Source organism: Cydia pomonella, chromosome 21 (genome assembly GCF_033807575.1).
Source record: "Cydia pomonella isolate Wapato2018A chromosome 21, ilCydPomo1, whole genome shotgun sequence".
Classification (NCBI taxonomy): domain Eukaryota; kingdom Metazoa; phylum Arthropoda; class Insecta; order Lepidoptera; family Tortricidae; genus Cydia; species Cydia pomonella.
This window is the reverse complement of record NC_084723.1, coordinates 13,696,993-13,709,936: the sequence shown is the minus strand read 5'-3', so window position 1 is coordinate 13,709,936 and position 12,944 is coordinate 13,696,993. Positions and strand designations below refer to the sequence as shown.

Here is a 12,944-nt window from a genome sequence, read left to right as displayed (position 1 = left end):
GAGAGTTCTTATTCTCCCTGTGTAATAACTAATTCTAAGGACCAAACAGAGCTGGGCACCGTTAATCAAAAAGTTAACTTTGTTAATCCGTTAAATAAAAACTTAACTTCGTTAAACGTTAAAACGTTACTTTTCAAAAAATTTAACGGAAGTTAAAGTTAATCGTTAACTCAAAATCGTAAATATACGCAATAGGAAATAAAAATAGTAGAAATAATCATAAATATTGATTTTTATTAAAGACAACGGTCTCGAATATAAAGTAAGTTGTTATATTTGTCTCGCTCGCACCCGTGTATCTTATATGGCAACTGCTCAGATTGCCGCGATCAACTCTGTCATACTCTCGTAATAACAAAGTTAATACGGCGCACGGGGTAAGCAGCATTATACTTTTAGTCAGTAGTACGAGTACAAGTGCGCGACGATTGGCGCTATGTAAAGTAGCACTGCATACAAACCTAACGCAAACTAGTCGGAACGTGATTGGCGCGGCGCGGCAGCACGCGGCCTTGGTGTGAGTAGGTACTTAGGTATTAACAATTAACGGACTTAAGGAAAGTTAACAAGTCAGTTACAGGTTTTTAAAGTTAACTTAAAAGTTAATCCGTTACTTGAAAACTTAACTTCGTTAATTAAAGATTAACGGATTAACAGACTTCTGCCCAGCTATGGGCCCAAACCATCTGTAAACGTAATCAGTTTCGTTTAAATTTGCTCGAATGGAAAGCTTGGCAGTTCTTGGTTACAACCGCGAAAATCAAACTTCGGCAATTGCGGGTATTTTTCTCTTTCACTCTAATTAAGTCTTAGATTAAAAGAGAAAGATCCCCGCAATTTGCGAATTTAGATTTTCACGGTAGGCCTCCTGTACTACGCCATATGTAACGTTATGCAGTTCGTAAGTCTGTAAATGATACCATCACTATCAAACAGTGCACTCAAAGAATACATATTTATAATGTTAATTTTGGACATTACAAATATGTATTCTTTTAAAAGGTTATCCCTATTTACCAAGTATATTTATCTTGGTGAGTTAGTGGCTATGGTATGTTGGTACAATGGCATGTAAAACTGTGCCGAAATATCTGCATATATAACGTGCCATATTAACATAACTTGACCAAAACAAATAAATAAATATTAAATGCTTATACTATGGGTTACAACGATATAATGCATACTTATATAGATACACACATACTTATATTTACATACAAACAACACCCATGACCCAGGAACAAATATCTGTGTTTATCACACAGATAAATGCCCTTACCGGAATTCCAATCCACGACCATCGGCTTCATAAGCAGGGTCACTACTGATTAGGCCAGACCGGTCGGCAAATGTACAATAAGGTATATAAATAGTTAGGGTCACCATAATTATTTGAAACTGATACATAATTATCTTTGCTGTTATGTCTCTGTGTAGGAAAAAACTGGTTACACAAGGATGATTGTGACCACTCCTCTAGGTATTCTACAGTGGTATCGAAATACGGGACGCGATCCTTCAATACGGTGGCAGTCCCGTCTATAATATATTATATATAAATATCCCGTTTTCCATTTTAGCTTGAAATCATGACGATGACGTTTGGGAAATGTTTGTCATTTTCCTTCAAATCGTTTATAGTTTGGCGTTTGGCCCTGGATTGTGATAAGCATGGATAAGTATTTATTCCTGAGTTATGGGTGTTTTCTATGTATTTAAGTATTTATAAATATTTATATATTATATATATCGTTGTCTAAGTACCCTCAACATAAGCCTTATTGAGCTTACTGTGGAAGAGAATCATACTGTCTTTGTCTAACGCTAGTACTAGCACTCAAAAGAAAGGGATGAGTATAGTTTTCATGATTCGGGTTGGACTTGAACCCACGACTACTGGATCACTAGCCCAGTGCTCTGCCATATGAGCTACCAAGACCTTATCCAATACAGTGAATATTTCCACCATAAAATATGAGCCTTAGGGAGGCCCTAGCTACATCTACTGTATGAGTGTTTCCTTCTTAAACGGCTACCGGAGTTCCAAGTCATATTGGAAATTCACCAGTAACGATGCGCTATCCCATTTTAATTGGTTTCCAAGCTTAATAACATCGTTCGCAGACGTTTATGCTTTTATATTTACAAGAAATCAGGAACTTTTTTTGGAGGTCGGCTTAAAACAACTCTGTTCATGAATGAACAATTTCTAGATGACAACCCTAAACCCAATAGATATCTACCAAAATGGTAGAAAATGTATTACGCGTCGCGCGTGTGAAACATTGCGGTCACTGACTCATGTTTCTTTTCTTTAGTTCGACTTTTCTTATTTTAAACTTCAAAATGTGTTTTTGTTTTTATTAATATTAGACAAATGCATTCAGAAATCGTTTACGGTAGTGAAGCTTACTGTGTTGTAATTTGAAAGCGAGTGAAACTGCAGCAAACAGTTGCATTGCACCTGCTCTGTTTTTTTAACACAGACGGAAATACACAACAAGCTCTACCATGGCAGAAAAAGTAAGTAAAACTGTATTTTATGGATCCCTTTTTTAATAAAACCTCTTTCGTTGATTATTTAAGCTACTGTCTAAAAAGTTCCCACGGTTTCTCACATTTCAAATCGAAAAAAAAATTAACACCTGCTTCTGTCATGTTAAATCTTAATTATTTTGGTTCGTAATGAAATTGTAAGTGTTTCTTTAAATAATAATTCAATAAATGGTATAAATATAGTTTTGAAGTTCTAAATCAACTTTGTGACATGAAATTATGAAATCATGAGAAGCCATGTATCAGGTTAGGTGCCATTAGTAAAATTCTGATTATTGTGAAACTAGTAGTGCTTTTATTGTATGAGTCATTTATCAGTTGTATTTTAACGATATTAGGCTATAATATTCGTAAATGTCTCTTTGAAATTTATGTAATTGGGTCAAAATTCTTTTTGATGCCTTGTTTTTTGTCCCCAAAACATGTTACAGAGTGTAGCTTTTTGTATGGGGTGAAATTTAGTTTTCAATTTTTCTCAAAAGAAAACTAACCTACAGCTAGACAGACATGCAATACCACTCAACTTTTTATATCTATTTGATAAAATACAAAAATAGAAGCGTGACAGAGTGGTCAGAAAAAAGAATGAAAATAATTTTGATGCAATTAACAGAAAATCAAAATTCCAACAAAACAAACTTAAGGTCAATCTGGGAAAGACTGTTTATTCGGGAAAAACCATCTACACACTCTTTTATTATTATTATTATTCTTATGTAATTATAAGCGAGCAGCTTTAGCTGATGAGCCTATGTCACACAGTGTCCTGTATTATACAGTTCAAAGTTTGTAAAGTCGTATCACATCACTAAGTAACATCAGTCTAACCTATTGTTCAAAAGTCACTTGTCCAATCTGTTTTTAAACACATTGACCGAGGGAGCAGTCACAACACTATCCGGTAAACGGTTCCAACGGTCTCTCACTCTCCTGGCTTTGAGTGTGGGCAGCAATAGGAAATTCAGATCACGAACAACTTTTGTCTATCATCTCAGTACCTCAGATACATTTGATACACAAACATCCATTGACTTGCAAACATATCATATTCTAGTGCCCATGACCAGTGATCGGCACGGACGGTGCCACACCGCGGGATTCCGAGTAGAAAACTTCCGCAATCTAGTTCGCAAAAGTAATTCTGTTGAGTGTTATTTATAACCTAAATAGCCATTTAAGTATTGAATAGTAATTCTGTTGTAAATTGTTTAATTATTCATTAAAACATTGATACTTATACTTTAAATGAGTATTGTTTTAATTTCCAATATAAATTATAATTTTATAAGTCATAACTCTATTTTTAGCACCCATGATAAATATAATGTTGTTTCAAAAAAAACTTATTTAAAGTGCTAAATTTACCCGAAGGTCACTGTCGGATTTTCTATTGTTTGCGTCGTGCAACAAGTGCATAGTTGAAACTAGCGTGAAGGAGACAGCAAATAGCTTATTAGCAGGCAGAAATCCGCGGGGCAAAATTGTTAGACAAGTAGGGAGTTCCTGTATCGATAAACTCAACTATCGATGCTAGTTCTATATACTAGTGATCACTCAAGGGTTTGCTTGTAAAAATAGGTTTTTATTAAGAGTAAAAAATATAATTAAAAAAAAAAGATCGCAAGTTGTGATTTAAAGTTTAGACTATAAAAGTACCTATTTTGAACATTTTGTTTTATTATATGGTAAAATCATCACCCCTGTTCCTTATTATACTGTAATATAAATTTATTTCATTTAGGTCTGATTTTTCAAATATGAGATAAAGTTATCTGTCAGATATACATATATATATATCTATAGCACGCTCCCTTTCTTTCACATGCAAGAAGAAAAAGAGAGTGTCATATTTATCTGACAGATAACTTTATCTGATATTTGAAAAATCCGAGCTAACTTATTCAAATAAATCAAATAAGATAGATATAAGCTAGTTATAGTAATCATCTGTATATATCCATTATGTATATTGTTATTGTCAAATAAATAGATTACATTACTTATTCGAATTAGAAACATTGTAGAAAGAAGTAATATAACGGGAATCCTGGGGCATAGCCGTATTAACATAATGACTGAGGTTACCCCGTGTGGCACAGTCCTTGCCGATCATTTCTCGTGACAGAAGCGAGTTCAGCAGCCTTAGAGCCCGCACATCTGGTGAGTTATGTACTACATGTGATTGGGAATGCCACAGGGTTGTCTCAGTGCACAAATAGAAAATATATGACTCTTTTGGGCACAGATGGAAAATATATGCCTATTTTCCCCACATTATTGTTGCCTAAACAATTAAAATGCCATCACTCTTCACAGTGGTCAAGGTCATAATATCTGATATTGATATATCACTGTCTGTTAAAATCTATTCCTAATGGCTACCCTCATTTTTAGCCAGTGGAGATGTTTTACTATGGCTTGTTACTGTTTACTATGAAAATTAGACCCATATTAGCTTAGGCTTGGTAAGATTGTCCTATTATATTTATTTATTTGTATTTTCAGAAGATTCAAGAGAACCCCCTGCCCGAGCCAGCAGAGCCTGCCCAACCCAAGCCAGAGCCAAAGCCCCGCTTCTGCATGCCGTCATTCACCAAGACACCGCCCCAGGACTTGTACAGGCAGTTACTGCCTGCTATGCTGTTCTTGCTGACGTTTGTCACAGTTATGACAATGCTGCTGACATATATGGACACTTTTGGTAAGTGTCTCCTGGGTTACTTAAAAATATGTCTTCTGAGTCACTCTGCAGTATCATGGGTTACCCACAACATTTCTCCTGGGTCACATTTGAAACTGTTACTTTTAGGTAAGTCAAATGTTTTTGAGAATAAAGTTTTTAAACCATGAATGTCACCAAGTCACTGTTAAAACTTTCACCAGTATTACTTAAAAATGTCTCATGGTCACTCTTATAACGGGCTCTTGGTTTACTTCACAAATGTCTGTTGTTTAGCTCTTTTTCACAAATCTCTAGGACCCGTTGAAATATCTTATCCTAGCTTACTATCTCGTAAAACAGTACTTGGGATCACAATAACTTTGGCAAGAAGCCCTCGCCCGCGCCTCCTGCATGCCATTCTTCTCAAGGGCTCTTTTACAAGTCAATACAACATTTACAGTAACATCATATAGTGACTAGTGACATGAAAAATAAATAGCAAATAATGACGATGCTGCTGACATATATGGATACTTTTAGTAAGAGTCACCTGGGTCACTCATCAAATAGCCTCATGTATCGATTTTCAAATGGTCTAACGGGTAACGACGATTGTCTCCCGGGTAACGCTTCTATAGCATGTCTTCTTGGTCACTCGTCAACAACTAGGTTAATAAAAAAATCCCAAGTTTCCCGAGTTATTAAAAATGTCTCCTGGGTTGGTTTGAAATATCCTGGCTCACTCTTTCGTAAAGAATAGAACGTTAATTCTTAGGATTACGTAGAGATATTTTGGTAAGTAGCTATAGCCGATGCCTTCTGCATGCCATCCTTCATGTGACCCCTCTGTAGGACTGATAGGCAACTGATGAACTGCGATGCTGTATGATGCCGTTTGTCACATTTATGACGATACTGCTGACATACATGTATACTTTTGGTAAGGATATGGCTACATTTAGGGGTCCAACTTATTATCTATTTCATGTAGTGATATACAGTCAGACCAAGCTAACTCTGCGGCGATATTGATAGTATAGACTGTGCAAGTCTTATTTTTAACGTCAAACTTCTATAAAATTATGACGTGTCAAGTCTCGGTATTCACTATTTTTTATCAATATATCAAGTATTGCTTTAATAATAATTTACTGTTTTGTTTGGTCTAGCCTATCAAAAACCTATTAATAAAAAAAATGTTTACAGCGAGAGGAGCCCAGCAGTTCCGCTTGAATATGAGTCGCGATTACGAGCTAAAGATCCCTCAAGAATCCGACTACTTAGTGGCTTACGTGCGCCAATGGCATCTCGGACCGCGCCCCAACAAGGAGACGCCGTCGCCCATCTACACTGACCAGGCCAAAGTTCTAGATCAGCTGCTTGGAGAGGTGGTAAGTATTCTTCATTATTTGTCTCTTGGGTCACTTTAAAACATGTCTCATGGGTCACCCTTCAATGTTTTCTGGATAACTTTCCTGAATAGCTTTTCAATACATATGTCCCCTGGGTAACTTCAAACTTGTCCCCCGTTTCACTTCAGAATATGTCTCCTGGATCACTCATTCGTTAACCCTGTCGGTCTGCTTCAATTCTTGGGTTTAGGTTGCCTAAAGTGGACCCTGAACAAGAAGAGTCATCATAATTCTTTTCAACGACGAATTATGTATATCTTAAAAAAGCAAAAACAAACGAAAAAGTGACTTTTTGTTTGTAATTTCCTTTTTCCAGTGCTACTCAGGAGACAGGTTATTTGTAATGTATTAATTTAAATCACCTAAAGGATTATTAAGTAAATGTACATTTAATTGTTGTCACTGTTTTATTAACCAATGTTTCAGTACAACGGCACATTCGTGGAGATCCTGCCCCGCGGGCAGCGCGACGCCACCACGCTGTACCTGGAGGCGGCGCGCGGCTGGCGCGGGCTGGCCGTGCGCGCCGCGCCCCGCGACCACCTGGAGCTGGCGGGCGCGGCCAGGACTCTCAACGCTTGCCTTAGTCCTCTAGATCATCCTATACAGGTGGGTGTGTAAAAACGCATTTTTAGGTAGATAAAATGACTGGTCGATAGGCTAATTACTACCCGTATCTTGTTTTTGTACTAATTTTGTGCTAAAATGAGATAGGATCGGTTAGACGGATTGACAGATGGACTAATTGAAGAGTGGTGTGGTGCAAAACCTGTCCTGCTAGAATGTTTGTGTGTGAACTAATTGGCTTTTTATTTTTCTTACTGTTATGCATACTATTTATGTGTTTTGACCGATCTAATGCCTTCAATTGAAACTTGTTTCTATTTGCAGGTTCCATTCAACGAATCAGATGAACACGATACTTTCTTTAGGTAAGTGTATAAATAAGTTTCTTTTTCTCCTGGGTAGCTTTTAAAATGCAACCCACCTTTTCACCGTTAAAATAGCTGATAAGTATATGTATAGTTTGTTGTCTAAATGCCCTCATAGATAGAGTTAGATCAAGATAAGTTGGCAGCGATTTTGATAGCCCAGACAGTACAAGTGTTATTTTAAACGTCAAAAATCTATGAAATTATGACGAGTACTTGACAATTTCACAGGCTGGGCTATCAAAATCGTTGCCAACTTAGCTTGGCCTGACTCTATAACTGTTACTGCGTAAACTAGCTTGAACAAAACAATGGAAATATACCAACATTTTTAAATTAAGTAATGTCAACTTTTTCCATATACAGTGTAAACTCTTTATAACGAAACTCAAGGGACTGAGCATTTTTTGTCGTTATAGAGAGTTATCGTTATATGGAGTGAACAAAAAAACAACCAAATTAACAAGAATTTTTAATATGTATGTCTTAGATAATATTATTGTTTACACATATAGTCTGATAACTTTGTCTGACGTTTTTTGCTATGCCAGTACTTGTTTTGTATTATTTTATGTATTCTATTCATATCTAGATATGTGGTGGAATCGTCTTGATTAAACAACAAAAAAAATTCTACCAACTTAGCGGCATCTAGGGCTTGTTGAATTGTTGGTGGTGATTCGGCTTTGTCCACTTGATCATCTTCTTCATCTTGATTATCGGGTGTTTCCTGACTTTTTGACACTAAATCAACAATTTGTTCATCTGTAAGTGTACCAGTTGTGGCTAAATCCTCATCTATATTTTCGTACGATTGTAGATCTTCGTTAAAATTGTTTGGTATGTTGAACTGTCTTATCCATTCACTCAGTGGTAGATTGTCTTCACTGTCAAATTGGTTCGTTTCTTGGCTACTACATAATCCAGCATGTCGAAAAGAATGTTGGATAGTGGCTGCTGTTACCTCTTGTCAGGCTTTTGATAAGAAGTTCACTGCTTGTAGCATGTTGATCGAGACCTTGCCGTCAGTTTCGATCATATCCATCAACATTTTCCGTCTATAGTGGCCCTTTAGGCTTTTAATTACACTCTGATCCATTGGTTGTAAAATACTGGTTGTATTAGCTGGGAAAAATGCTAACTCTATGTTTCGAAGATTAGATATGATTGGGTGAGCAGGACAATTGTCTACTAGAAGCAAGATTTTCCGTGATTTTAATTCAGCATCCCATTTTCTCACTTCCTCTTCAAAAATCTGCGATGTCATCCAAGCTGACTTGTTTGCTTTGTACGTAACTGGCAACTGTTTTATGTTCTTGAAACACCGAGGGTTTTTCGATTTGCCTATAACTAAGAGCTTTCTTTTTCTGTGCCACTCATATTGGCAGCCACTAGAACTGTAATACGCTCTTTAGACAGTTTTCCTCCAACACATTTTTCCCCTTTGAATTTTAAAGTTTTGTCGGGAGTCAACTTGAAAAAAAGGCCAGTTTCATCTGCATTAAAAATGTCTTCTGGTGAGTACTTCATCTTTAATTTAGGCCACACTGTACTAATCCAATTGTTAGTCACATTCATATCAACATCCCGCGCCTCTCCGTTCATTTTACCGTACGTAATTTGGTGACGGTGCTTAAATTTTCCAAGCCAACCTTCAGATGCTTTAAAGTCAATTATGCCAAGTTGGTTGGCAAACTTTTCAGCCTTAGCTTTTACAATTGGCCCCGAGATGGGTACATTATTCTGGCGCTGATTGTTAAACCACGACAACATTGCCTGATCTAAGTCTTCGAATTTTGGCTTTCTTAATTTTTTAGAAGAGTTTCCTTCCAGCGCCGCCTGTAGAATTGTTTTTTGGTTTTTCCAAATGGTAGCAACAGTGGATTGACTTAGTTCAAAACGCCTTCCAACGTCACTTTTCTTTTCTCCCTTTTCAATCGCACGTATCACACAAACTTTTTCGTCAACACTAATCGCTTTCCGTTTACTGGCCATGTTAACAGTTTCAAAGTAGGTTTACGACTGATAATACGATAGGTACCCAGTATGCTTGGTCGAAGACCATCACTTCCGAGAAAACAATGCGTCTTACTGCACGTGTTCAAGGCAATTAAGGATAACAAAAGCTAGACGGACCTCGGATGTTTCGGAGCTTCAAAGTTTTTGTTACCTGATAACATAACATAAACAATAATACCGATAATAAATATTTATTGTCTAAAAATATGAACACATTTCTTCGTAATAGAGAATGGCGTATCGCTATAAAGAGTGTTTCAATATGTGGGTTTTAACGCAAACCAACCAAGTTGGGCTCACTTCAACGTTATAGGGAGTTTATCGTTATAAAGGATAACGTTATAAAGAGTTTACACTGTATTTGTATCATTGATGTCTCCTGGGTCACAAAAAAACAAAATATCCAAATTTGTTGAGCTATTCAATAAGTAGATCATTTTTAGACAAGCGAAGGTTTTGTATTTAACTAAGGCATTTAGAACTTTCTCGTTTTTTGTTTTTTATACACACATGATACAAATATAGATCGTGTCATTCATGACGACGTGTTGACTCGTATTATCATTTTATTAATTTATTTATTTTTATTTTATTGGTATTCAGGACAACAACAGCCGTAGATATACAATTTACATAGGTATTATTACATAGTATTAGGCCAATAACAGTTATCCGTTGGTTGCAATTAAAGGTTAGATGTGACAAATCTGCGCGTCCTCGTGGTAGTTAACCTCGTGAAGCTTGCTTCTGCTTTGATTATCACAAAGTAAATGTATCGTTTAAGTATTAGTGGTAATGGCGTGGATACATATGGTCAGGTCGCGCGTGCTGTGCCTGCCGCTGTACACGGTGCTGCTGGCGGCCGAGGCCACGCGCGCGCACTACGTGCTGCTGGGCGGCCCGCCGCACCTGCACCACGTGCCCTTCCACAAGGTGCAGCTGCAGGTACACATTACATTTCGCTCTTTTAGATGCTATACTTTAAGTACCATTTATACTAACTTTAGGTACCGTGGGGTACAATTTTTTTGAATGGAGGTACTAAATAGTACAAATTATGTACAAAAATATGGTAAGCTTTTTTTATTTTTATTTAGGTACACCATTCTGACTTTCACGTTAAGAATGAGGTGAGACGGAAAGTTGGAAAACCATATAAAATTAGAAGGCAGACAATCCTTTTAGCTTTTTAATCCACAATTTTGGAAGTTTATAAGTATTTCACACAACAATGAATAATTTTTGCTTCCCAATTTTTGCTCTTCTTTTACCATCGTTGGAAAGTAATTTTAACAGGTGCCTCTATTTATTTAAGGTTTCTTTGTTCTCATAAATCGACAGCATTTATTATTGTCAGGTGATCGAATACCGTTCTAATGACGCCGGCGCCAGAAACCAGACGGCGCAGTTCCTCCTCTCCAAGAACTACACCGTGGCCGCCACCTTCCCGGACTCCATCATGTTCGCGCTCAACCACTGAGTGAGTTTATAACAGTCGAATCGCATACATATGGAAAACTAACCAATAGCGAAGGTGAAATGATTGATGGAAATATTTCGTTGATCTATCTATAAGATCAAATGGTTTTAGAAAAAACACCAATTATCCATTTGTGTCTGTGTTTGGTGATGTCTCCTGGGTTACCCTCGAAATGTATCATTTAAAGAAATCTAACGTCCACTTTAAACATTGCAGTATCTTAAATGGCAGCTTTATGTAGCTTCATAGTTGTCTCCTGGGTCACGGAGCGAAATAGCAAAAAAAGTTGGTCTAGAAAATTCTGCTTGAACATTTGTATGCGATTCGACGTTATGACAATGTTTTGTGATCTTTAATAATAAAAATAAATAGGTATTACTCTCGATTGATATGAAACTAGACAAGGAACATTTTCTGTCAAGTGCCTTAGGATTCACATAAAATAGATTTTACACATTTTAATCAAATCTGTAACTACACCTAACCTGAAAGATTTCTAAATACGTTTAATGTTTTTTTAAACTACATTTTTAATAACAGCATATGCTAGGTTATGAAATAAAATTCGCTGAAATTACTCACCATCATAATTATAATAAAGCTCAAAATTTAATAAATGCTATAGTTATAATTAAAAAAAAAATTCGAAGTGTATAAAGAGCTCTAAGTAACATTCGGACACCTTAAAAAGTCCAACTATAATTTGCTAGACACAATTTTAAGTACTTGCTCTACAGATTTGTTTGAAACGTGTACGGCAAAGTAACCATTTGTGGATCTTATTCTATACGAAATAAAGTCTAAAATGGTCACTTGTGTTACATAAACGGCAGCTACGTTGCTCATTGATTTACGATAATCACATGTTAAGTCACGTTTATTGAATGCACATTAATATTAATTAAATCGTGGAAAGTATTATGGAGTTATAAGATTTTAAAAAAATACCGTTTTGGTATACAATATTAATGACACTATCATATTTCTGAAAACAGTAGGGCTAAGATGGTCGGCTCTTTATCATTTGTCACCATGTCTGTCACGTTCTAACAAATATGTAAGCGCGAAAGTGACGGGTATAATGACAAGTGATAAAAATGGAACCATGCTGCCACCGCTGATACTAAAAATTCGCGTTTATTAATACGGAAGGGGACAGCGTCACACGACCGCTTCTCCATATAAACGTAGTCCCCGTTTTCTTCTGGATTAATATTATAATAAATATTTTGATGCAGTTTGTTTTATATTAATTTTTTATTTTATTATCTGAATTAGGAACTTACTATTTTTTATGGAATTTGTTTTTCGCCTCAACTCTTGAAATAATCATTATTAATATACTATAAATTGTTAAATAAATATTTTATGATGTCAATATACAGGGAGGAAAATGGAGACTAAGTTTCTATGAAAAACGCGGCTGTCCACTAGGTATTGAAAATATTTATAACTCCATTAGGAATAGTATGGAAGGAGAACGGTGAAAATAGAATGAAGAGAAATGAAATTGTCATTGCCATTCATGTTGACATTTGCCTGGTGTGTCCTTGTCTTAATATTTGAACGGATAAAATGAAATGAAATGTTATCATAAGATAATTTTTGTTATGGAAACTAGATAAGCATTTGACTGCAGCTTGACAACCTGGGAATGTAATGACAGTCCCTTCCAATTGCACGAAGTTAAAAAGTGACATCGGACGCCACGTCACCGATGTGTCAAAAATGAAATTGATCTCTGTGACTGATTTATCTGTTAGATATATCTGTCATTGGCGTCCAAAAGGTTAAGTTGATAGAGTCAGTCCAAGCGACATCGATTTTGATAGTCCAGCTTGTGCAAGTGTTAAGTAAATGTCATAATTCCATAGGTGTTT

The 12,944-nt window shown here is 36.2% G+C and overlaps 1 protein-coding gene across 3 annotated transcripts; it reads left to right on the top strand.

Moving 5' to 3' along the window:
• Window positions 1-2,264: 2,264 nt before the first annotated feature.
• Window positions 2,265-12,559, top strand: LOC133529721 (protein Star). Of its 3 annotated transcripts, XM_061867517.1 has the most exons (8): window positions 2,265-2,526; window positions 5,065-5,260; window positions 6,428-6,612; window positions 7,060-7,242; window positions 7,525-7,565; window positions 10,403-10,529; window positions 10,942-11,064; window positions 12,450-12,559. In XM_061867517.1, exons 1-7 carry the CDS (start codon window positions 2,515-2,517, stop codon window positions 11,062-11,064), a joined length of 867 nt encoding a protein of 288 aa, XP_061723501.1. In that variant the 5' UTR covers window positions 2,265-2,514; the 3' UTR covers window positions 12,450-12,559. The 3 variants fall into 3 exon arrangements, with proteins under 3 accessions (XP_061723501.1, XP_061723500.1, XP_061723502.1); XM_061867516.1 differs by lacking the exon at window positions 12,450-12,559 and having other exon boundaries at window positions 10,942-12,399; XM_061867518.1 differs by lacking the exons at window positions 2,265-2,526; window positions 12,450-12,559 and adding an exon at window positions 2,648-2,805 and having other exon boundaries at window positions 10,942-12,399.
• The last annotated feature ends 385 nt before the right edge of the window (window positions 12,560-12,944 follow it).